Genomic DNA, 26,056 nt, shown 5'->3' on the forward strand with positions numbered 1-26,056 from the left:
TAATTTAAACAATTAATCAATTCCTACAATCTAACTACTACACATACATCAATTGCAGATTACAAATGGTGGGTGTGGGAATTAAATTAGCATGAGATCATGCATTTATTCATTCGTACCGGACGTTGCCGTTGTAGATGTTGAAGGTTAGACAGACGATGCCCAGCAGGATGCCAAAGCCAGCGAAGACGGAAACGGCTGCAAACAGCTTTTGAGACAAGTACCTGTACTCTTCGATCACCACCGTCCGATCAGCCGGAGGTCCAGCACCTGAGTGCAAAGAGTAGGAGAAAGTCATGTTAGGAGAGAAAAGGCCTCTGGTCTTTCACTTACATCCCATCTCACAGTAGTACAGGGCTCACAACTGCTGATGGGGCAAATCTATGTTAACCCACACACAGTAGACTGCAAGACTAAAATATCAAGACAATTAGCTGCTTCTTTAAACAGCAGCAGAGTTTATTTTCCTTTTGAATCAAACCAACCTGCTTTGGCTAACAAGTTGGTTTTAAAGTGAGTGAATGTGCACAACCTGTCCATCAATGATAAATTATTTGGAATTGCAAATGAGAAAAATGATAAACATAGGCAATCAGCATCTAATTATTAGAGAACCATTTACAGATGTTAAATGGTAACCATAACTCCTTGTAACTTTTCATAATGATGGACTCTCTAAAGCTTTTGAGACTTCAGCATTGCCCATTTCACTGATTCATAAGTCAGTGCGGCGTGCAATATTATGCTATCAAGCATGCAAATATGCAGTTTAATACACATCAGTGCTTAACCACAGAATGAAGCTGAATTTTGCTTGATGCTGTGAAGCACTAAATAAACTTAAGTATCAGTTTTCTCTCCATGTGTCCCCTGTCATTTCCAATTTGAGTCAATTAAATAATGTTACAAAATTTGGTAGGTAGCGATCAAAGAAGGCCTATTCGTCAAAGTTGAGTGACACGTGCTCAGCCAAGGTCAGAAGAGGTTTGTGAAGCCACAGCATATCTGTCTGAAAGGAATTTCTGATTTCTGGGGCCAGAAGAAAGCCCTTCAACTGCACATGCTCGAGCCCACCGGTGGGAATTTAGCGATTTGAAGCACCTGGGGGAACCTTTTATTATTATTACTTTTGTCTTGGCTGAGTATTTTGTAATGGAGAACCACGTCACCCAGTGGAGCAATGTGTAATGGGATTTTAACAATTTTTGTTGGTGAGCAGAGGCATTTGTAGTTGGTTTTAGTGCGTGTATGGGAATTGTTGTGAATACAGTGACAGATGAATAGCGTCAGATGCCCATCAACCCCACACGTTCGGCTGCTATATTTAGCGTGACTGTACCTGACTTTCTAAAAGAATCTGACCCTCACACCCCCTTCCCCTCTAAGAATGTTCACATTTAATTCACACACCTTAATGTAACACTACAGATGCCTTCCAGAAGAGTCTGTGTGACAATGTGCTCAACTTATCAACCACTCTCGGTCCTTTGACTTCCGGCTTTTCACGCCACCTTTAGATCCGTCTCCAATGGCCACATGCAAACTTTTGATTCCTAAAGTGTTTTAGACAACACGTCCTTTCCACTATTCCTGTTCTTGCATTAGTCAAATGTATGTGACGACAGCAGGGGACTCTATAGTGTATTTTACATGAACAAAAACAGAACTTTAATCAGCTACAACTCCATTTAAACTTGTAATACTTAGACTGAAGAAAAATTGTTTTTGGTATTATGCCACAGGTGCTCAGAGTTGTTTCTGACTCCATGCAGCCTCAGCGCAGCGATGTATTTGAATGTCAATTTCAGTATTTCATTCACTTTGAGAAGTAACTATGTAACTTTGATGTTAATTTAGAGCTGCAGCTTCTAGGTTTTAAAGAGTGTGTCTGTGTACCAACTACCTAATTATTCATGCTTGTGCAGCTTTAAACCAGAAGAATTCTTCCGTGAGGAGGGCTCAAAGACGGCCAGATGGACAGGGAGCCTCATTTTATGCTCAACAGGCTCTGACTATCTGTCTGCCTAAATCTGGGTCTGATTTGTGTGTCTGGATGTGTGTGTGTGTGTGTGTGTGTGTGTGTGTGTGTATGTCTGCATGATCCTGGCTATGTGCATCATATACAGTACATGCTGAGTGCATGATAAGGATGTAGCCCCATACAATAAAAAGTCCATATGCTCGAGAGGGCACATGTGAGTGCAGAGAAGCATTTACACATGCATACAGTGTGTGAGAGAAAGATAGAGAGAACTAGAAATAGAGGGAGACAAGAGTGTGTGTGCATGTCAGAGGGGAAGCAGAGCAGGAGTGTCAGTGCTGCGTGAAGTTGAAGTGTCAGATGTCAGAGGGAAGTGTCAAGAGTGCTGCTCCCTCGAGGGCTGCAGGGTGTCAAGACGCCCATCATGCTCTGTTTAGATGCTTGTCGCTGGTGTCTGCTGACTGACGAATGAAGTCTTTCTGCAGGATTCACCACGTTCAATATAAGATCTTTTTAATACAACCTGGAATACATTTAATACCCATTTTATGATCATCGCAGCCAGTATATGCCAGGATGATAGAAAGCCAACTGTAGCCATAAATTATTTACTGTACTATTACGTGACATTTATTCAGTACGTCACAATAATTTATGATATAATTAAATCAGTTAATGCTTAGAACCAGATAAGCATTAGAAAATGCACTAAAAGACAAGCTTAAGAAAAAACTGGAATTCCATTCTAGCACGCACAGTGTGTCATCCAGTGACCATATCCAGTGGTACTACATTAAGGTGTTACACATTTTATGGCTCCAGTGTTTGAAAATGAGGGGAAAAACCCGATTAGCGAGTAAATAGTTACATACAACAAATTACCTATTATTATACTGAAAAATAAATGTAACTAATCAGATGAGCGTACCGAGGTATAATATGCTAGTAACTTAGTTATAATAAAATGTTGGGGATAACATTCATGCTGTTGCTGTTTGCAGGTTTTCACTGGGCAGGAATATATGCTTTCTTTTAACATATTTCCAGATAATGCAAGTTAACAAAGCTGTTGAAACAAATGTGAGTGCAAAACTATCGAGGGTAGAACTCTGGTTTCCTGCCACAGTCCAATGAAATACATATCAGATTGATTGGTGACTCTAAATTGCCTGTAGACGTGAACATGAGTGTGAATGGTTGCCTGACTGTGTCACGGTCTCTCAGATAGACTGTCAGCCTGTCAAGGGTGTATCCTGCCCCTCGCACAATGAAAGCTGGGAGAGGCTCCACTCTCCTGTGACTCTAATAATGGATGGATGGATGGACGGACGGACGGAAAATCCAGGATAGAAGTGTCTAGGTGTCCAGATTCATTTGGCAGGGGCAGAATATGTTCTTTGACTCTGGACCAACCCTCCGCTGCTAATAAAAGTAATGTGTATGTTAAGCAACTGGAGTCTGCCATGCCTGCCTGTGACCAGCTAATCACACCAGCACACCATGTGATCACACGAGAACATTTTTCAGTGCTGGAAAGGTAACAGTGTTTACCGAACATTGGCGTGAATGTGTGTCTGTGTGTGAACGGGTGACTGAGAAGCAATAATGTAGAGCGCTTTGGATAAAAGCGCTATATAAGCAGATCATTTAACAGTTAAAATTTGTTTACAAGTCAACACTGAAGCTATCACGGTTGAGTTGTGAGGTTTTCATGGCCTGCTTTACATTAAAATGGTTTTACGACTTTTCCGCTTTAATCCACAGTTTAGGACAATAGTTTGGAAAATTAGTAAAACATTTGGATTACAAAGTAATTATGTTACTTATTACAATTTAAGAGGGTAACTAATAATAGTAAGCTATTACATTTTCCGGTCCCGGTGCCAGACCCGAGCCGAAAATTAAAAATGGGAGGGTTGAGGCAGGAAGGGCTGTAAAAACACATGCCAAATCAACGACCCCTGAAGGGACAAGCTGAAAGCCGTTGATCTTTGACTGAATGTTTCAGGTTGTAACAAAGATGAATTCTTGAATAAAAAAGGTGACATCTTTGGTTTTGGTAAACCTCCCTTTACCAAAAACCACCTGTCCATCATGAGTCCAACAATTTTACACAAGTACAAAAGTCAGTGAAGAATTCTCACATTATCTCAGATTCAAGTCAAAATGCCATTATGCTATTATTGAATCTGAGTTTAATGTTTAATTCGTCCAATTTTTTCTTATCATTCTACAAAATTTGCTGTATTGTAATGTTTTGTTTGCCACCTTTAAATTAAACTGGTTAAATGTTATTATCTAATGAAAATGTTATTTGAGCTGCAGTATCAGAAACACCGCGGTACAAATAGAGAATTTATTACTATTAAATGATGCATATAAGCAAATACTAAAGAGCATATACATGGCTGAATAAATGTACATTATACTGCTGTGTGCATATGTATGTGTGCTAACTGTCCATTCAGCCATTGTTCACACCATTTAAACTCTCCTCCGTCCTTGATCAAGGAATCAGGACAGGGTGTTGCCATGGAGACCCAGCTCTATAACAGTTGCCACAGCGATTAGAAGAAGAGCTGAGCTGAAGTGGTTGTTAGGGTGACCGTAAAGACAGTGAAAACACGAGGCAGGGAGGCGCCTGATAAACACGCAGGAAAACAAGTGCAGGAGTTAAGTCGAGGACCCCTGTGTGTACTCCACCCTGTCAGCAAGGAGCAAATCAAGCATACACTTTATCAAAAAAAAACCTCCCCAACTGAGTCAGCTCCAGAGAGCAGGAAATTACTCATATCCTCTCAACAAGAAGATGTTCGATGGATGTGTCTGTATTTGGTAAACGGTAGAAAAATTAACTCCAATAGAGAGATCGAGCCAAAAGCAATGTGAACTAAACTTAGCTCTGACACAGGCCAGAGAGCAGATCAGTTTAAATCCAGCAAGTTGTAACTAGGCTATTCAGAATATGTCCTATTGCAACAAGATAAATTAAAGAGCTGGCTGTTAGCCGGGTGAAGGACATGTTGCCTACATGCATACAGGTCACTTGCCACTTGTGCTGACCTGGAATCTCTAAAGTACCTCTTCTGGGTTCAGTTAAGCCTTGGCAACAGATAATTTTCTTAAAAGCCTAAAAAAAGGACAGCTCTCAATGGGCCACCACGGCGTGCAGGATTGATTAGTAGCACACAGTAGTCCAGGCCCAAGTATGTCACCTCTCAAGGGAGTGATGGGCCAGTAAACAACACCCAAATTGGTCTTGGTGTCTGAGGAAAATCAACAGTAATAGGTTTTACAGAAAAAAAAGGGCAGCAGTTAAAGAATGTAGGTTCTGGTTTCTTTGACATAGACTCAAATGTCTTTATAAAGCAGAATGACACATAGGCAAAACCTTTTTTGGCTGGTTAGGTTTGTAAATTGTGAGGCTTAAACAGTCTTAAGGGCCAAAGACAATGTGTTACAGGTGCAAGTGTCATTTAAACTAACTGCCATGGACAAAATTCTTACACTTCTTTCAGTATTAAAGCCTCCTGTAGATAGATTAATGAGTACAGTAATTCAGAAACTTTAATGCTGTCATTGTGTTAGGAAAAGTTACAGATAGCGACATGTTCAAACTCTTTTCCTAATGAAAATATGCTTCATAAATTATCTGAATGTGGAGACAAAGGCTCACTGAACAATACTGGCAGCAAAAGGGGCTGGGCCAGAGCAGTGGGCTAGGGTGTCAGTGGTACCCCCGCTAATTGTAGACCGATTTTTTTAACCTCTTCCCAACTGTTTATTATTGTTTACGACAATTTGGAGTTCAAATTTCTACATGAATTAGGCATTTAACGTTTTAAACATTGAATAAACACATTATAAAACACATTTTTAGCCCATTTATAGTTACTTTTTTCCAAAAAGGCTTTTAAATTTGAGTTTTAAAGATTTTACCATTGAAATAATTTTTTAAATGTGCCCTCTGTTTTGTTTGTGCCCAAGTCTGGCCACCCGCATAAAAAATGTCTAGATCTGCCCCCGTGCAGCAGTGCAGAGATAAGTTCTAGAACTTAACTGCATTATTAGTATATTTTGTAACATTACGACCACCTGATGGGCTGTGCAGAGCATGGTGGAGTGTAAAGAGCAGAGGAGGGAGAGAGAGGACTGGGCAAAGCAAACGGGACAGATTCCGAGTTTCACGTTACCGCTAGTTTAATTTGCACACTGGAGCTTTAATTTGTTGAGAGGGTTGGTGCAGTTGTCTTGACTTTGTCTGTAGGGGCGTCCACAGTGTGAGCCTTTTAAAAAAACCCTAGTACTGCCAGTCAAAGCTAGCAGCTGGCCTCATTACTGTGCACTTTCTACACCAACAGTTTAACACATGTTGCACAGTGAGTGTGCAGGCGGCTCAGCTTTGGTGTGCGTCAGCATCCAAATAACTAGCTTCCCCCAAACTAGTGGTTAGAGAAAATCCAGCATGATTACATATCCTTTAGACAGTAAGAGAGGCTAAATTAAGCCACACAGAGGAGGTCTAATGTCGAAGCACACAGATGTGACTCATAGCATTACAGACAGTATACAAATGCAGACACGGTAATGGGCACAATCTTACCTATCCAAACATCGTTTCCAAACCAGGAGAGGTTCTTCTGAGAGCTGTCATAGTAACCGATCTTCTTGTAACTGCCTCCTAGACATTTGAGAAAAGCCAGACAGAAAAAAACAGGGATAAAGCTTAATTAGTATTTCTTGTATAACCAATTTCATCCCCTGGTGTTTTGTGGGGAATCGTGATAACAATAAAGCAAAACTTGACTGAGCAGATAACGATTTATATTCATACAAACTCCATTTAGTCCATCTTTTTCCAATGCTTCCCGTGCTCTTATAATAATGGAATGCGTGGGTACGGAACCACAAACACACAAAAGAACAGATAAAAGAAATGAGGGATGAAAAGGTGCATAAAAAAGAACAAACAAAAAAAAAAGTACCAAGGGGAGAAGAAGGAGAAAAAGAAGGAAAAAAGCTGCTCATGTGGCAGTCTTGACCAGGAATACTGATGAAGTCCCACAGTGATTCAGGGATTCGAGTCAGGTCGTCTCATCGTGGATGTCAAATTACCTCGACACCGCAACAGGAAATATGACACAGAATGTTAGGGGAAAGGAGCAGGATTATAAATTCTCATCGTTTAGGGCGCCAAAGAGAACAGAGGTGGAAACTAATCCTCAACCTTATCCTGTGAGAGGAAACTCATTAAGTCACTAGTGACAAATAGGATGCCATTTCCAGAAACAGCATCAAACGAGGGCTTGTGGCCAATTAGAGCGAAGCCTTGAGTAAACACAATGTTGCATCTAGTCCTATTGCATGTGCAATTATAGGACACCAAGACCAATTGCGATGAAGGCTGCAACCCCTCCTGAGAAAAGAGACTCTGGCATAAAAAAAGCAACAATCGATACATGATGAATACAGTTAGGAATACGTTTTTTTTCCCATAAATGAGTGACGTTTGTCGTTAGAACCAGATTCTGCAATTTAGCATCTTTTTGAAGACACTGTGGGAATTGTACCTTGCAGTTGTTCGATAAGAGTCATTGCCATCCTGGAACCCTGGGCGTCAAACACCACGTGGCCCTGAGACACAGACAGGGAGAAAATATGTTTTATTGCAAATGATTAAAAGGATACGATTTAGGCATTTTCTACATTTTGCTTGTTGACGACAACCCCAAATACACTAAAATACGTAATACACTAATTACGCTACTCACTGTAAGACCTGTGAATCCAGAACCTTTTTTTGCTGTGTCTCCTGCACCGCAGACCACCATTGTTGTCCAAATACGTTTAAAACACACCAGTGAGCCACACCTTTTGCTCTAGATGACGTGTTTCTTACTCTTGAAAAATGTGATCAGTCTTTTAAAAAACAAAACAAAAGGAGCTCCAAAGGCTAAGAGCAGCCATCCATTTATTTATTTATTTTTTTACAGTGGACAAAGTGAATTTCTGTACAAAAGAGGCATGTGCATGTGCCTCTCTGCTCTGTTTACACTACGCACACAAAAACTTAGAGTTCTTTGAGAAACGTCAAATGTCTCAGACGGAGTCTATAACGCAAAAGAACTCTACTTGTATGAGCAACAGTACTCAGAGAAACAAATACACCAGAGACTGAGGCACAAACCAGAAGACACTAACAGTGTCATTTTGACTGATAATGAGGCATTTAGCTGCAAGGCAGTGAGACAAGTAAGGACCTTCATATTTCACACACTAGCCAAACTCCTCAGTACACCAGAGGCCCAGAGCATCAGACACTTCCTGGAGCAGAAAGCAAGTCCCAACCAGTCCCATTCACAGTTCTGAGTTACTTTAGTAATGTAACATGTGTGTAAGAAGTAAAACCCATCAATATAATGTTAGCCTTAGGATCCTCCTTAAAAAAAAAAAAAACATTTTCATAAAGAAAAATGCCACACAAAGCAGCAGTGTGTCTCAGTGATGTGTAGTGATAATAGTTTTTGGACTAAAGTGGAGGCCTTTTGTAAAGACAAACAAGTTCCATCAGGTTCTGATTTTACACACCACGGGTTGATGCGAGTCATCTTTGGTCTTAGTCTCTTCACTGACACTAATAAAAGAAAAGAGAAAATTCCCAGCCTTATCCTTTAACTCTTTTCATAAATGAAATGTGTTTAAATTTTAATAAATACACTTATTCACATTCATGTCAAGAGTTCGATGAGAATATTGAGGCCAATCTAATCTCTTTGGCCAGCAGCCAGTTTTGAGATCTGGGACTGTGGCAGCATCACTAAAAAAGGCTTTAAATATGAAAGGAAAAATCAGTCAGTCAGTCAGACAGAAAGGTTTTAAATAAACCAAACCAGAATAATTTTACTGTATATTCCCTCCTTAAAAAATAATGGTTCTATTTTGTTAACAAGGACTGTTTGTACTCTACATAGCAAAGGTGGGCGATCCAAGTCCTCGAGGGCAACTGCCCTGCTCGTATCCCTGCGGTTTACCTGGATCAAGCGTGTTCAGTTAATAAGATGGTGGAAGATACCGTCTTAGATGAGGGTGGCGTAGATGAAGACAAATTGAGTTTGTATCTCACAGCTTCTGATAGACTGAGCACACCAGATCCAGGGTTGCCCACCCCTGGTCATCAAAGTCTATCGTTTTGACCACATCCTGCTATGCATTGTGTAATGTGACTAGGTGGTAGTAGAGTCCCTGACTAAACCTAAAAACCCAACAGTAGCAGGGGTGGTTTCACACATGCACAAAAAAAGCATCAGTGTGTGCAGATTATGATCTTCCCTCACTTCCCATATTACGTTTATCTAAATTAAAAATCATGTTATAATTTGTGATATTTCTATCAGATTTACACTCCTTTTCCACATCACTATTTGTTTCTCGTCTTCACACATACAAACGCATTTCACTCTATTTTAACCCTTTCTTTTCCCATCTTCTCTCCTCGTTTTTTGCACTTACAGAAACACCCTCAAAGGAGCTGGTGTTGAGGGCCCTGTAGATCTCAGAGGTGATATCATGATTGTTGTAGTTAAAGTCTTCCAGACGTCTGCCTTTTGCCTTCAGTGGAGCAACAGTCTTATTGAGGGCAAGGGCCAGAGCCCACACTGCGTCGTAGGCCAGAGGAGCTTCCTGAAATCCACCCGTCTCCTCTGGGTTCTTCCCTCCCAGACGAGACATCAAGGCAGTGAGGAACTCCTGCGATGTCTGGAAGAATAAGGACAAACAAGTTATCAGAAAAAAGTTCTCACCATTTAGGTTACTTTTTTGACTTTGAAATGTCTATTAGTTACACCGGGTTAAAGAGAAGGAGGGTGCACGAAGTGGAGTAGTTTGCAACTATATAAAGGAACTTCTATCCTCATTTCTGCTCATTTCAAATTAAAGCTTTCACTAAATGGAATGGCCTCACATTTAGAGCCATATTTTTAAAAGTATCTACTGTTTGCACTTTGTGTTACTTTAAATGTTACTGATAAAGTTTAATACAAAGAGTAGGACTAGTCTACCCCAGTCTGTTGAGACATCATGAGGCCAAAATATACTGTATACACAATTTATGCAGATTCCAGTTTGTTCATGTTTATGATAAATCTTTCACGCACATAAAAGTTAGTTATGGAGTTCAACAAGGCTCTGTGTTAGGACTAATACTTTTTACTTTATATATGTCTCTTTTAGGCAACGCTGTTAGAAATAACTCCATAAATTCCCATTGCTATGCTGATGTTACCCAGCTATATCTATCTATGGAAGCAGATGAAGAAAAAAAAAAAAAATCAGTTAATCAAGCTCCAAGCGTGCCTACAAAGGCCTGGATGTCCCACAACTTCTAAACTCGAGACAAACTGAAGTCCTAGTATTTGGGCCTAAAAATCTCTGTCCAACCAAATTGTTACTCTAGATGGCGTAACTCTGGCCCCCAGTACTACTGCAAGGAACCTTGGATTTTTCCTCACATATAAAACAAATATCTACAACAGCCTTCTTCCACCTATGGAACATTGCCAAAATTGGGAGCATCCGGTCTCAAAGTGATGCCGAAAGACTAGTCCATGCTTTTGTTACTTCTACGTTGGATACTCAAGCTCCCTAAAAAGCCTAAAATTATTTCCAAAATGTTGCAGTAAGAGTGCTGACTGGAATTAGCAAGAGAGATCATATTTCACCTTCATTAGCTTCTCTCAATTGGCTTCCTATTAAATCTGGAATAGAATTTAAAACCTTGCTTCTGTGTGTGTGTGTGTGTGTGTGTGTGTGTGTGTGTGTATATATATACACAAAAGTCTGAACGGTCAGGCTCCATCATATATAGAAGACCTCATAGCACCGTATCATCCCAGTAGACGACGTCGAACGGAGGCCTACTTGTGGTTCCCAGAATTTCCAAAGGTAGAATGGGAGTCAGAGCCTTTAGCTATCAAGCTCCTCTCCTGTGGAACCAGCTCCCAGTTCAGATTCGGGAAGCAGACAACCTCTCTACTTTTAAGTCTAGGCTCAAAACCTTCCTGTTTGATAAAGCTTACACTTAGTTATAGTCATGCTGCTATAGGCTTAGACTGCTGGGGGACCCACGCACCGATGCACTGAGCTCCTTTCCTCCTCTTGTCCCTTTCTCCCCACATTTGTCACCACTGTATGACATTAACTTTGTGTCTTCTTTTTCCTGTAGTTGTCTTTCCTTCTCTCCCTGTCCCTTTTTGCAGGTGTCCCCGGTTTGGAGCTGTATGTTTTCCAGTGTGCAGCTACTGTTCCTACCAACCTGCTCAATGTTTTGTTGTTGCTCCTTTTCTTTTCTGTCTCCATTATCTGCACTCCTATCTATAAGGCACCTAAACCAGCCTGAGGAGCTTTTGGTTTTTACATGTGCTAAGTAGTCCAGATTTCCATCTAGTAGACAGATACTGGACTGGACGGATATTATAAGAGGTCCTGGAAAAAAAGGTTGTTTTTGGCCCTTTGGCATTCAATGCTGGACCCACCAAGCTAACCACTGCAGTGTGACATTTGCTCAGGAAAAAGATGACATTTAATAAGATATGCTTGTTTGCTTTTTTGCTGAGAGTCAAATGAGAAGATTGATATAACTCTCATGCATGTTTGCAAAAACAAAATAAAATTTAAAAAACGATGCCAGCGGGTGATTATGTTAGTGAAGCATATTTACTGGAAACAGGGGGAACCTGTCCAGAATCACAGTTATGTTCGTATACATAAGTAAACAGATTACAATCATCCTTTTGCGTCACTGAAAATGTCATTTTCACACTTTACACCAAAGCTTTATTAGGTTTAAAATCAAGCTGTTTAGAGTGATTTTTACAATTAAACACCTATAAACATTATCTCCCACTAGTGTGGCTAAATGTGTGATGGTGAATTATTGCTACAACTCACAAGGTGTCTCTGTGGAATTTCTGAGACCAATTAGTGGCCTACACACTTCCAATTCGGCTATGTCAAATTCGCCTCATTGAAATTCCACCTTGGCATTTAAATCTCCCACTACCTACTGAAAACCGGCTGACAATGTGCTATTGCAGACCCTGCAGTATTGGCACATTAGCTTCATCTGAGTCCTCTATCTAGAAGAAATATGCCAATTTCAAACTTGGAAATTGAATTTGAATAGACTGACTATGAGCAGGAGTTCTGGCTGTAATTCTTATCACCCGTTGAGCAGCACATCAACAGCTAAATCAGCAGGTAGTGGCAGGTGCTGTATGAATATAAACAACAGCTGCTGATGAAGTGTGAGCAAAGCGACGGGGGTGGTGGGGGGGGTAGAGGTGGGATGGTGGAAAAGGTGGGGATAAAGAAATGGCAGACGAGAAGGCAAAGGAAAGGTGGGTAAATAAGAAGAATGAAAAGATGATCCACAATAGACCAGCAGTGTCAGAGAAGGTCGAACAAAGGTAAGGACGCTAAGACAGTTTAAGAGGATTAGAGAAGGTAAACAGAAGAGAACAACGAGAGAGAAAAAACAGCAGGAAGCAACCAGTACCTGAGAAGCTGAATTAAAGTTGGTCCAAATCTTAACGGAAGACATTCAAAAAGAGTGAGGCAGTGATAATTTAAACAAATACTCTATGCAAGTCTCCCATGAATAACGGTCTACATCATTGCATGGAAAACATTTCATTTGACACAAACCGCAGTTTGTTATGGACGACAGGACGAGTTTTTCAGTTTCACAGATATTCACTTCTAAAAGTGTTTGATCGAGGCTCACCTTTCTGACCAATCAGAGAAGGCCTGCGATTTGTTTCTCCATTAGTACGTTTTGCAGCATTCTCCTACTATCTGAGGCGCTGTGCAGAGTTTCGCAGAGTGTAAGTAGAGAACCAAAGCGCCATAAGAACAAGAAGAGGGAGAGTTGTGCAGAGTAGATGGATTCCATGTGCCAAACTTAAGTTGCATGCTGCAGCTTTAAAAAGGACTGACATGCATTCAGACGGAGTGTGAGGGGAATTTTAGGTGCAACACAATTTGGATAGATAGACACTGAAAACATCCAGTACAGATACAGAAACAGTACACAAATACGCTCAGGGTGCATATGCCAAACAATAAAAAGGTTTCAACCTAAGTAAAAATGTGAATATCCCTGGTGTTTCTCAATCTGACTCATAGACAGACAGCGTCGAGAAGATGAGAGGAGAAAGACAGAAAGAGACTGGAGGGAGATAATAGAAAGTACTGGAGTTTTTGTTGAATTCTAAACTCAGTCAATGTCTTAGCTGAACCTAACCACATAACACACACACACACACACACACACACAAACACACACACGCACACACAGTTGGTGCGTTCTGTCCGTGTTCTGTCCATGGGTAGCCAGCTTAAATTTAACATCTGTACTGTCGGTTTATTGGCTGCTTGGGGGTGAATCAACATGGAACTTCAGCATGCTGCCACACGGGACCTTTTATCAGATTTGCCAATTATTCCCTAATTATCACTAAACAGCTGATAGGAACGTACTTAGCATTGTAGGTTTTTGGTCAGAAACCAAATTACTGAACACATGTAGACACATAACAAATGTAGACCTAATGATTTGAAGGGACAACCAAAGCTGCTGCAGTTCGGACCCTGAGAGGAACATGAATGCCAGTTTCAGATGTCATTGCTAAACATCCAAATGTCATTATAGATATTATCCTAAGAATCTAATCTGAGAAAAATCTGAGAATTATAAATATTATTAGGATTCATCGTCTGAAGACAACGAGAACTGGAGCTTAGGGTTTATGTGCAGCACTTTGTGGTGCAATATTACATTTTCTTTTTAATAGTTTTTTTCCCCTATTGTCTAGTGGTATTTTTTATAATATGTTGAATTTGAGAAGATCCCTATGAATGTTAGCTTCATCTGTGAACTCATTAAGCATTTGCATGGGATCTAAGACTAAGTGTTTTCACAATGCATTTCATTAAATTTAACATAAAAGACAAGCTACATTTTTAAAATCTAATTATTAAACTAGTTGGAGAGAGGGTTAGACAACACAGTGTTTCATGTGTTCGCACCATATTAGAGACACCACGGACAGTCTCAGGATTCAGCATGACGATCTCGGTGGTCACGTGTCCCTCCACGGCCTCCGTCATGTTCTCCACTGTACAGTTGATGGCTGGGTCTTTGATCTTGAACCAGTTGTCTGCATACCAGCCTATCAGGAACCACACATACTTCTTTCCATAGAGCTTCTCCTTGAACACCTGCAGCAGGGAGGGATATTTGGGGATGGGAGAGGGAGGGAGAGAATGATAAATAGGCATGCGGGGAAATATTCCCAGAGATGAGTTCAGCATGTTGTGTCACTGCCAAACAGGAAAATTCATTCAGATGGTTCAACCAGATCATTACAGAGCTCAAGTTCTCCAAATACGCAGTCGGGTTCAGTCTACTGGGATTAATTGAGCGGAAAGGTACAAACCTCACAAAACACCTTCCTGGCTTCAGTCTCATAAAAGAGCCCCACGATGATCCTCGCATCCTGGCGCTGTTTCAAAACATGAAAACAAAAATGAAATGATTGCTTAGTTACATCAGCAGCAACAATATAACTTCACAAAAGCACAGCTTGGTGTGGCATCACAGCACGCCAAAGTTCCTGCTGCTTGACAGGACGGCACGTACGGCTGTTCAGGAGTAGCTAATTAGCATGCCGCATTAATTTCTTCTATCAAATTGCCTCTATGCTAATAGTATCGTGTGCAGCTGTGAGCCAAAGGAGGAAGGAGAGGGGGAGAGAAACAGAGACGACCAGCAGCTGAGGTGAATTTTTAATCAAAGCACCTTGAGGTTCTTGACAGCGACAGCCGGGTCGGTGAGGAAACTCTGGCGAACGCTGATCTCGATGCCTGCCTCCTTCACCCTCTGCTCCAGATCATCCAGAGTCTGCAAGATGAAAGGGAAGGACAGAGGGAGACGGACAGGGAGGGGCGGGGGGCGGGGGGCGTGGGGCGAGGAGGTTAGAGAGGCAGCTGAACAGAGAGACAGAAAGAGGTGACGAGTTGAGATCATAGAGTAAGACAAGAGACAAGCAAGTCTGAAGGGGAAAAAAATAAGAAAAATGTGAAGTGTAAATGAGAAACATCAAGTGGTGGATGGACAGTGTGGGGATGTATGATCAACAAGAAAGGCAGCATCCGAGATAATAGATTTTTAGACAAAGAACACAACTGGAAGGAAGAAAAAAAGAATGTGAGAATGGACAGGAAAGAATGTGAGAGTGGGATCATTAACCTCCATTACAGGAACTAACTCTAGTGTCATGGTATCGACTGCTAAGCCTGAGAGAGATGTATTGCATGATCAATATTTCTCACAACCAATATTCCAACAAATTACTTCAAAAATCCTCCAGCAATCGACAGGAGAGATTGCCCAAGGGGTGTAGCTCGAAGGCTGAAACACAGCGGCTCAACATAGTAGAGGGTGGGCAGGCAATCAGGAAACCTAGACTTTGCCAAAAATGAAAGTGATCCCCCAAAAATTTTAAATAAAATAATGAAGCTCTGGAATTAAAAGAAAAGGAAGACGAAAGAATCTGAGTTAAAACGAAGGCATAAAAATTGCAGTGAAGACGAAGGGGATTTAAGGTACTGACTGAAGTAAAGACTTCGGTGGTCTGCTGGATGGTGGCTATGCGGGTCCACTTCCACTTCTGGAAGAGCTGCACCCTGGTGGGGTTATGGAGGGTGGCCGAAGGGTGGGTGCGGAAGAAGGTGGGAAAGCGCTGACGGTTGGAGAGAGCTGGTGAGCTGGAGCCATAGGACAGCTGTTAAAAAAATGAATCAGAAATGGATTAAGAAAAGACAAACAGTGACCAAGGGGGAATAAGGTATTTAGAGCTTTAAGTAAAACTAGTACTAGTACTATCACAGTTATCACCAGTAAGACATACCTAAGGTATCCAAAGTGAAACAATGGTCTTTTGAATCCCCCTGACGAAGTTTAAAATTAAGCTTCAAAAAACAGAAGTTTTTTTTTAATCTCATGCACACACTCCCTGAAAATATGACCATGTAGATCAGATACAGATTATTGTTAGTAACATCTAGAGTTACGAATGAAAGTGTGTCACAATTTGTTGGGAGGAGGCTGCATGGGCCACAAAACAAAAAGACTTTGCCACCGGAGAGTCCAGTGTGAAACTACTGCTGGTGTTTCAGGTATGGAAATCTTTATAAACTGGTTTTTGTGCTAACGCTAACCAAACCACTGTATGAGCACAGTTTTAATCTCAAAATCTTTGACTGTTTAGAGCAAATAAAAATAGTGTGATACTGGCTGCCCATTGTAAGGGGTGATACCTGCCATTTTGGCACTAGTTTAACAGTTCTGCGAGTTGTATGAGAGATCCATGACAAATCCATATATAGGCATTAAGGTTCGAGGACTTGTATTAACACAAGAAAGTCTCTCCACTTGTGCTATTACCTTATAAAGATACAATGAAACTCAGGATTCAGGAGCTCACCTGTACTCCTGTATCACCTGTGTCTATAGTTATTGGTCTTGTTTTAAAAGCTGAGGGCATGTCTGTGTCCAAGTCCAAACCACAGCTGTTAGATAAATGTAGTGGAATGTAAGTATAAAATAAATAATAAAATTAAATACTCAAATATCTACAATTTGAACTATAGTCCTTAAGTGAATGTGATTAGATGCTGACAGTGGCCAAGGCAGGATGTAGTAAAAGATGTAGAATTTTGTTGGGTAGGAGAAAAAAAAGAGAAAACTGAAATGATATTTCTAAAAGTCCTTCCAGGCATCAGTATTAACCAGCCTTCAATCAAAACGTATTCGTATCAGGACTCTCTTGTTCCTCCCCTGAACACCGTGTACTTTGATGCCAAATAGTACAAACAGCAAATAACAAAGGGAGAAGCCAGGAAAAATAGCAGAAAAACAGAGAGACAATCCCTCTTCCTACGTTTCCATTTTCATCCGCACTACCTGGCCTCCCTCTGGCTTTAAGGGTGTGTCGATAAACTTGGTAATTTTCAATTTAAAAAATAAAACAGTCCACCCAGGATTTTTCATGCATATATTGAAATGAAATTGTGATGTTAAACAGAAATTTTTTTTTAAACATCTAATTATGCTTGTTGCTAACAGTAGTCATAGTGATCATGTGTTTAATGTGGACATATATAATTTAAATTCTCAGACACAATTCCAAGAACAAAAATAAAATCCCTTTGTGGTGTACTAGAAGCAGACAGCTAAGATGTGTGTCCAAAGCAGCAGGGAAGAGGGACGGTGGAAAATGCATATAGAAACTGGAAGAAAACTGTTCTTCCAACAATTAGTTTCACGGTGACAACCGGAGATAAAATCCTCAACAGGTCTCCCGTAAAATGAAAAAGCTGATGTTTAGGGAACTACTACAGATATAACCAGACTATCCACATCCCCAGCTCCCATCGCAGCCCCACTATCTACAGCATACAGCCTTGGGATGGTCGCCACTGCGAGTGAGAGGAGGCACGATGATAGATGTCAAATGTCCTGTACAATGTGGACTCCCCACAGTAACAAATCCTTGCGGGCACAGACAGGTAGACAAAGGCATCAATATGGTGGAAGAGAAACCATACAGGAAGACAGAGGTGATCTGGGCACTGCAGTGAATGAGAGAAACCTGCAGAAACTTTGGTGGATGGCACAGGCTCAATAATAAAGCTGTGACTGGAATTTAATGACTATGCTTTCTTCAAGCATAAGGCTTGGTATAGACTATTTTTATTTTATTTATTTTTTATCTTTCAGCTTATCCCGTGAGTTCAGGGTCACCAAAGCGGATCATTGTCCGCATGCTGATTTGGTACACTTTTTACGCCGGATGCCCTTCCTGACGCAACCGTCCCCTGGGGCATCGAACACATGCAGCTACATTTCAATGCAAGCTACTGAACAATATTTCTGTGAAGCATCTCATGGTGTCAAAAGAGCAAAGGTGAGACTTTCTGGTGACACAGTCATTAAAGGGAGACTACTAGCTTTCTAACTGAACATTGCATCTAGATTATTCCTAAAAAAAAAAAGTGATGTGAGGAGAAGAGAAACAGTCGTCCACTGTCAATGGTCATGGCTCTAGGAGTGGGGGTCAGTAACATGACCATCAGACACCAACATCCAGAATAGTAGTAGGAAGACATTGTTGGTAATCTAACAATGTTATCTAGTAAAATGGTCACTAAAGGTTGTTATAATAGTCCCGTGAATCGTGCGTATTTCTTCACAATTCGCTGAATCAAACCTTTAAATCCAACAAGCAATAAAAACTTGATCGGGGTGTAGTGCCTCTATACGAAGCCTCTGCTGGAGCTACTTGTTCTGAAAAAATAGCAATCCCTAGAGTCCCAAGCATGATTCAAAAATAAAAGAGAGTGGTAGATAAAGAACAGAAGGAGGCAGTAGTGATCCCAAGTGACTGCAACATCAAGAAAGAAAGAAGAACTGGACCGATTTTGAAAAGTGAGGGCCAAAGTGGTCCCAGTGATGGTAGCAGGGCTTGAAGAAAGGCTCCTACATAAGAACTCTCTGTCCAGAAGAGAGCAGTGCCAGAAATTGCTGCACAGAACCCTAAAACTCCCAGGCCTCTGGTGGAAGAACTAAAGAAGAGGGAAAACACACAACACCTGTAGGTGGGTAGAAAATTTCACACACATTTGTTTTTATTGTCGGGGAATAAGATGCTTGATGCAAAATTTATTTTATTTATTTTAATTTATTTGCGATGTTTTAACTTGGGAGGTTGTGCAGAATCCAAGGGGGGGGTTGATTGATTTATTGCTGCGATCGCAACACAGCAAATTCCTGGGGGGGGGGGTCACTAAAGTCCAAAATGTTTGTGTACTGCTCACCACTGAGTACAATATTGACGATCTGTGTATTTAGGAAGTCTGAAGTGAATAATTAGTGAAGTGGGAGTTTTAGAGCAATGTCTGTTCAATTCCATTTCTATTGTTAATGTAATTTTCCAATGCAATGAGCATTAGAAATTCAAATCAAATCACAAGTCTCAAACCCTGGGCGAATAAAACCAACACACAAACCACTAGATGTAAATAGGAAAACAGTTTTATTATACTTTGTCCAATCTAGTTTTCCCAAGTGTTTCATTAGCACTGCGTCTGGTAGAATGTAATATTCTAACTAAGGTCAAAACCTGAAATTATCAAACTTGGAGCTGCAAGCTTTTCCCCATGGCAACACAAATAAACCTTCGCACAGAAGCAATGACAAAATGGAGCAATGAAGCCACTGTGGCAGAAATAGACAGTACAGCAGCACTCTGCAACAGACAGATAAAGTTCCACATTGAATCTCGCCAAAAAGCACAAACAATTTCTCCTCATTCTTAGTTCGTCCGTTCGGCCGTAGCCTTGTAGTAACAGATCAATGCAGTGCTTTTAGGAAAGGAGATGGGGAATCAAATTAACACAGTGCCAAGAGGAGCCAATCGAGAGCCCCTCCTTGATCAGCGTCCAGAAATGGAGGTTGCTTTTGTCTCCCTGGCACTGTGATGAGGCTGTTTGACATGCGAGGAGGCTCCTGCAGGCAGAACGCATACAGAAATAATTGAGTGTAGCGGTTTGGAGGTTGTGCCAGTGGTGGCGTGCAGTAAAGAGAGACAGATCTCTTTGTGTGTGGGGAGAATCGACTGCTCGAGCTGAGGGGGCAACATGGAAATTAAGAGTGGGAGAGAGATGGATAGGAGGAAGGAAGAAAGGAAGGAAGGGGGCAAAAAAGTGGCTGAAATAGAGCAGGCCAGCTTCAGGCACTGACAGGAGACACGAAGAAAAGAGGAAGGCACCAAGTCCAAAAGTGGCAAAGTGTTTTTAACGATGAGGAAAGAAAGGGTGACAAAGAGAGAAAGACCAGGAACAAGAAAGAGGGGCAGATGCCAACCACTAGAACTGATTGTTCTCGATGACTAATCTCTGGATGAAACTTCAATTATAGGACAAAGCTAATAAGCAGAGCGCTGTGAGTGACAGAGAGGCAGTTCGACAGAGGGCAAGGGAATGAGATAAACAAAATAAACTGACTGATGAAGGCATAAAGAGCTAAAAATATTTTGAAAAAAAGCAGCAGAAGACAGCTCCGAATCTCTTGCTGATTTAGAGATGTGGGTTGTATTTATATTTCTAAATAGATGTATTATTATGCAGTGTGTGAGCACAAAACAATATGTTTTGTCCCACTGCATGGTAGCTGTCAATGCATCCTATTGAGAAACGGCCCTGTAAAGTCTCATACCTAATTAAAAGTCCATTGTGAAGTATTTTAAAATCAATAAACAACTATGGCATTGATTTTGTGACCTTAGTATAATTACCATAGTACAAAAAAAAAAGATCATCCTTTAAGTGAATGATACTGATGATACTGTAGGTTTCAGCAGCATCTGCAGTACACAGCCAAGTTCCGTGTCAGTGGCAAGGTTTCTTATCTGCTCATGTTCCCGTCTCATTGCTATCTGGTGTGAAAATCCACGAGACAGAAACTTGGTACAAGAGGCAACGCTGTCTTCTTCGCTGTTTGTTGTTTGCCCTGAAGACGGTCAGTGCAGTTACTTAGGTTGCTGTTGACTAAATGCTCGAGCAAATGAAAACACACGTGCTCACAGGTGTTTTAAACACTCACACTAGATGATGGGGAGTATATTCAGCTGTCTTAAAAAGGTAAGACACAACTTTGTCATTCATTTCTATAGTGGTGCAAATCATTACACACAAGAAAAATGATTTGACGAGAATGACAAGGGAAGCACCTGCCCAACTGCTGCTTCCACTCCCCCCCCCCCTGTGTCTATCATCACTTTTTAGGGAATCAGCTGGAATCCCCGAGACAAATATCTTAAAAGCTGAACCAATATAAGACCGTACAGTAAGTGGATACTACTAAAAGGTAAATCTGAGACGATGCATTTCTGGTCAGTGCTGTGGAGCTTTTATTTTTGCTTACTGCCACAATTAATGGCATAGCACCAAAGCTGTGAGGAGTCCATGTTTGCACTGAAACAGTCAAAGCAATTTGACACAGGAAACATTTTTTACATTTCTCAGGCAAGTCTTGAATTTATAAAGAGAAGCTTGTGTTGTGATGATTTTTGAGTTGATGTACACATCACATTTATTTGCAGTTCATTAATATTAAAAAAATCCCTGAATACAATAACAACATAATGACCTGAACTTGTGTATGTGAGTATAAACAGTAGACAACCCACCACAATAAGGTTCCACATGCGAGCAGCTTCAGCCACCAGTGTGGAGACGCCGCTGCAGCCAGGCATCAGGACAATCTTGATGGGCTCAGTGTACAATAGGTCATACAGCAACTTGGTGGCTTCTCCTGGGTCACACTGAAAGGACAAAATAGGAACGTATTTAACAGATGGACGGATAAACAGGTGGATGGGAAGAGTCAATGAAATGAGGAGGAATGAAGTGAGGTGATTGAGATGGAGAGAAAAAGGGCAGAGAGACAGACGTGAACTGTGGAAAATAATAGCAATCGGAGACAGATGGAGGAGGAAAGGGAAGACATAAGCAATCCAGTGTGGGAGATGGAGGTGAGCGTAAAGAAAAACGGAAAAAACAAAAGAGAGTAGATAAAGTAAGAAGAAATGACACAGATAGAAGTAGCAGGCACCAACAAAAAATAGGCAAATGCAAATGTGAAGAAAAACAAGTAGGAGAAGGAAAAGGACAAGTAGAAAAAAATGGATAGAACAAAACAGACAAGGTCAAGATAAAGTAAGGGAAAATGGCCCAAAAGAAGCAGGGAGCAGCAAACAAGCAGATGCAAATGTGAAAAGAAAAGACAAGCTGCAATAAGAAAAGGGGGGAAAAAATATCATCTGCAGAGTTCACATCCTCCGAGCCAGCATGTATCATCAAAACGCAACACACTGTCCTCCGATCAAGACAGAAAAACATAAAGACAGGCAAAAACCAAACAAAAGTGAGCCCAGCGAACTCAACAGCGGCCATCACAAGACATTACCATCCTCCAATAAAGTCATTTCCAGCCCGTCTAAGAGTGTGGCTGAAATGATCCATCACTGCTGCGTCAGCCAGATTACCGACAGGTCGTCACCACCGGGCCGCTCATCAGAGCCACAGATAAACTGGCCTGACACATCTAATGTTTCAGCATGGAAGGGCGGATATGGCTCTCAAATGCAAATGCACACATGCACTATAAAAAACTGAGTGTCACAAACAATCAAACCGGAGCAGAGGATGGCGATGACCAAATATGGATCCTAATTGGGGTGTTTGTCTCAACAGCTGAATTGTCTCTTAGAGGCAGCCCTGTGATTTTTCTAAAGAGGTATTCATAACTCAAGACCCGGGAATATGTGGAACAGTTGTGCTTCTTATGGACTCATGTGTTTTCCATTATCTCTAGACTGGCTGCAATTACAGTGGTGTCACGTCAAAGCAGAAAAAGGCAGAACGTTCACATACACTTAGATAATTCAGCCTGAATCCTCTTTAAAGCACGTGGGTCATGTCAAAACTGTCACCAAATGGAAACTTGCCAATAGGTGCATCAGCAAATCGGCTTATCTGAAAATCATACACACACAGACACACCCCTCATCGAAAAACACACCCTAAGCCCAAATAATTAATTATGCAAATAAAACCTAACTACTATAAACTACAACAAAACAATACTTTTGGGTACAGAGATAAATCGTTGTGGTCAAAACTAAATAAAATGAGAATAAGAAGTGGAAATTAATCATTTATAGAGTTTTACAAGTTGTTACGGGAAGGGATGCAGGTCAAATTGTTGCGAATGGGTAATTGAGAAGCAGTGTAAAGCGCTTTTAGTGCCAACAGCACACTGTAGTGCTGACCATTCATTTAAATGCATAGGAGATGTGGCGCATAGACATTGATGTCACAATTGAGCACAAAAAAATAAAGACAGAAATACTAGCATGGTATCTCTGTACCCTCAAATTAACAATTCAACATCAGTAGTTGAGATCTTTACATCTAAATCTAGGTGCCGAAACAACAGTGTCCGACTTTAAACACACCACTGCAGAAGACATGGTGGACGGAAAGCGGTGATATTCACCTTTCAACCATAAATGGCTGAGTATCGGAATCATTGAATCAGTGTGTAAACTTGGTCCATTTTCCTTTCACATGCAGGAAAATCCAAGAGAACCAAAATGCACCGTGGGAAGTCAGAAGAGAATGGATTTGTTTGCTCACTGGTTAAACGGATCTGGTGGTGGGAACACTGAAGGAAGTAGAAGTAGATCCCGTAAAGGTGAATTTTCCTGTGAGTGAAGAATTGCTATGAAATATGGAACAGCTGCACAGTTAGCATTTGCTCATGTTGTATCTGGACAATAAACCAATCAGAACTTTCTAGCAGATGGTGAACTACTTGTCATTGTTCTTCTATCACTTGTTTTTTTGCACTTTGGAAAAAATATCTTAAATGCAACACCACAGACAAGATGTCAACTACCTGTTTATCTGAAACATGAAGTATTGGGCTGGATCGAGGTTGGATCACGTTCTCGACAAAAAGAAACACACTCCAGAATTAGTTTGGGCCCAGATCGAGACCCCATCCAGTAAACATCCAGTCTCGGTATAGTTGTTTTGGTCTTCACCTCAGTATGACTGCAGAAAAGCAGCAAGGGGGGAAAGCAAACCAGAGTTCGACTAGAAACAAATAGGTGGACACTTGCATTGTTTTTAAAAATTAGCCATGATGGTTTGTGCTTTAGCAGCAACACATGAATCAGAGGAAGCTTGTGAAAAGCTGGCTTTTACATCTTTAGGTCAATATTGACATGAATCTGTGCGGAAATCCCATTATTTGTCATGAAAATATCACTAATTAAAGGTTTGGAATAAATGTTGGTAAAACTACTCACGGAGTCGATCGTCCTGCACTGCCTACCATCCCCTATTCACTGGGTTATTAGAATTAATATTGACAGGGAAAGCAGCTTCATAATATTGATGTCATGCGGGATCAGGCAATGCTGAAAAGCTGCAGGTTCGCTTTGATCCGTCAAACCATCACTTAGTCGTGCAATCAGCTGCTGCACTGGTTATTTTTTTCTAATTACCCCACTGCTGATAACATGCAGAAATTATTAAGAAAAGCTGCTTTACTGGGTGAAATGTCGCTTAAGAGCTTTTAAGTGCCTATGTTAACAGTCAGTTGTTTTATCCAAACAGTTAATAATTCCATGTTCACATTGATTAATGACGAGGGCAGACTCAGGCCGTCCATTCTTAATCTCAAAACATGAGAGTCCACAATTGAACCTTCAGTCATTTGAGGAAATTAAATGTTTGATTGCATTGTAACAAAATGGAAGCACAAGGCAGTAAAAGATTTCCAAAAAAAAAAACTCTCCAACTGAAGCCAAATCAAATCATTACTATACAAATGTTCCTTTTCAAATCTCCAGAATGTCTAATCATACAAAATAAGGTTCCTTTATATCATTGAATTAAGTGTGTCAAACGGCACTAAAGCAAAGCTTAGAGTACATTGTGATATTAAAGCCTGTCATCATTAAAATACTGTAAGAGCAAACAGAGAAGGAAAAGCAACAGCTCGGACTTGATCTTTGTTAATTCTCCCATCTTGATTCCACAGTATTAATATGAAGTGAACTGGCTGTAAAAGTACATATTGAAGGGTCTATTCTTTCATACAACTCCAATGCAGCATCCGACCTGTGGTTGAACCTTTCAATCACTCTGTTTTTATGACGGCAATAAATTAAACCTCGAATAAACAGGCCGTGCTTCAGTTGGAGCTTAAAAAGAACAGATTCTCCCGTATGGAAACAAGAACAGAGGGAAAACAGGGGTGTTGGCAGCTCTGCAATAAAGCCCGAGGAATCTCTGCTATTGGAGGACGTCGGTCTTCCACAGCCCTCTGGTCTCATTCATTTCCCCCTTAGTTTCCGGCCCTTCTTGCCTCATGAGAGCATTTGGCTTGATGCTATTTGTGTACACATTTACAGACACATATACATTTACTGACACACACGCTCATGTGTGCGCACAGCACTAAAAATAAACTCCTCCAGCTACACATACAGTACACGACATACACTAGCGCCAGCACTTCTGCCGCTGTCCCTGGTGCTGATTTTCCTGAGCCAATATTGAGGTTGACGTTGACATGCCAAGAAACTGGGGGTTCCCTGTGATGAGTAATGTATAAAGAGCATGAAGAGGGCATAAGTGAAGGGGCAGCAAATGTATCGATTCTGAAAGTATGCGCAGCTACTTCCTAATTTCCTCATAATTACGTCCTGCTCCGTGCTCCAGTCTTGCCAGCAGACATGCATGGGGACCGGTGATGAATGTCAGTTATGCCCCAGTAGATGAGAAAGTGTGGTACGGTTGCCAATTAAAACAAAGGTGTGGAAACTGAAGGAAGCACCTTGTTTCACCATTTCTCTGATTCGTCACTGTCTCACTCCATCACGGTTAATAATTGATCAAAGTTTGCAGTCTCGGCTTTGATATATCCATGGCAACGGAGAGCATGTGTGTCTGCACGTACTGTGTGTGTGTGTGTGTGTGTGTGCTCGTGTGTCCATCCATGTCTGTATAAATCTCAGAAGGCTGTAAATAGTCTGATGCTGTCGCCAGAATAACCAGAGAAACAAGCTGTTCTGCTACCACAGGGTATCTGCATCCATTAAAAGGACAGGCTGGGATTAAGTGTTGAGCTTCATGAATATTGTATGATGTTGAACAAGCAGAGGACATCGCTTGATACTCTCAACTCTAATGGTCACAAACTGGTGTGTGTGTGTGTGTTTGTCTGTGTTTAGGCACCTGTTTGCCAGATGCAAGTCAAACTGTTAAAGACTTGTTTGCAGTAGTGCGGTTAGACAACAAAAGTCCCTCATCATGATCACAAACTCAGATCAAGAGCGAGCTGCACAATTACACTTCTCCGGCCTTGATCTTAAGATGCAA

General features: G+C 41.0%; 1 protein-coding gene across 1 annotated transcript in view; it reads right to left on the reverse strand.

Moving 5' to 3' along the window:
• The window catches only part of gabbr1a (gamma-aminobutyric acid (GABA) B receptor, 1a), a 65,008-nt gene that overhangs the window by 17,523 nt on the left and 21,429 nt on the right, over positions 1-26,056 (reverse strand). Inside the window, exons 8-16 of the mRNA XM_067509227.1 lie at positions 21,289-21,423; positions 15,652-15,822; positions 14,838-14,939; positions 14,476-14,541; positions 14,066-14,257; positions 9,491-9,736; positions 7,552-7,615; positions 6,585-6,662; positions 120-270 (exon numbers count right to left, since the gene is read on the reverse strand). Of these exons, the coding sequence (XP_067365328.1) occupies positions 120-270; positions 6,585-6,662; positions 7,552-7,615; positions 9,491-9,736; positions 14,066-14,257; positions 14,476-14,541; positions 14,838-14,939; positions 15,652-15,822; positions 21,289-21,423 (1,205 nt within the window). The remainder of the gene's footprint in view (positions 1-119; positions 271-6,584; positions 6,663-7,551; positions 7,616-9,490; positions 9,737-14,065; positions 14,258-14,475; positions 14,542-14,837; positions 14,940-15,651; positions 15,823-21,288; positions 21,424-26,056) is intronic.

This window comes from Channa argus, chromosome 7, assembly GCF_033026475.1.
Source record: "Channa argus isolate prfri chromosome 7, Channa argus male v1.0, whole genome shotgun sequence".
Lineage (NCBI taxonomy): Eukaryota > Metazoa > Chordata > Actinopteri > Anabantiformes > Channidae > Channa > Channa argus.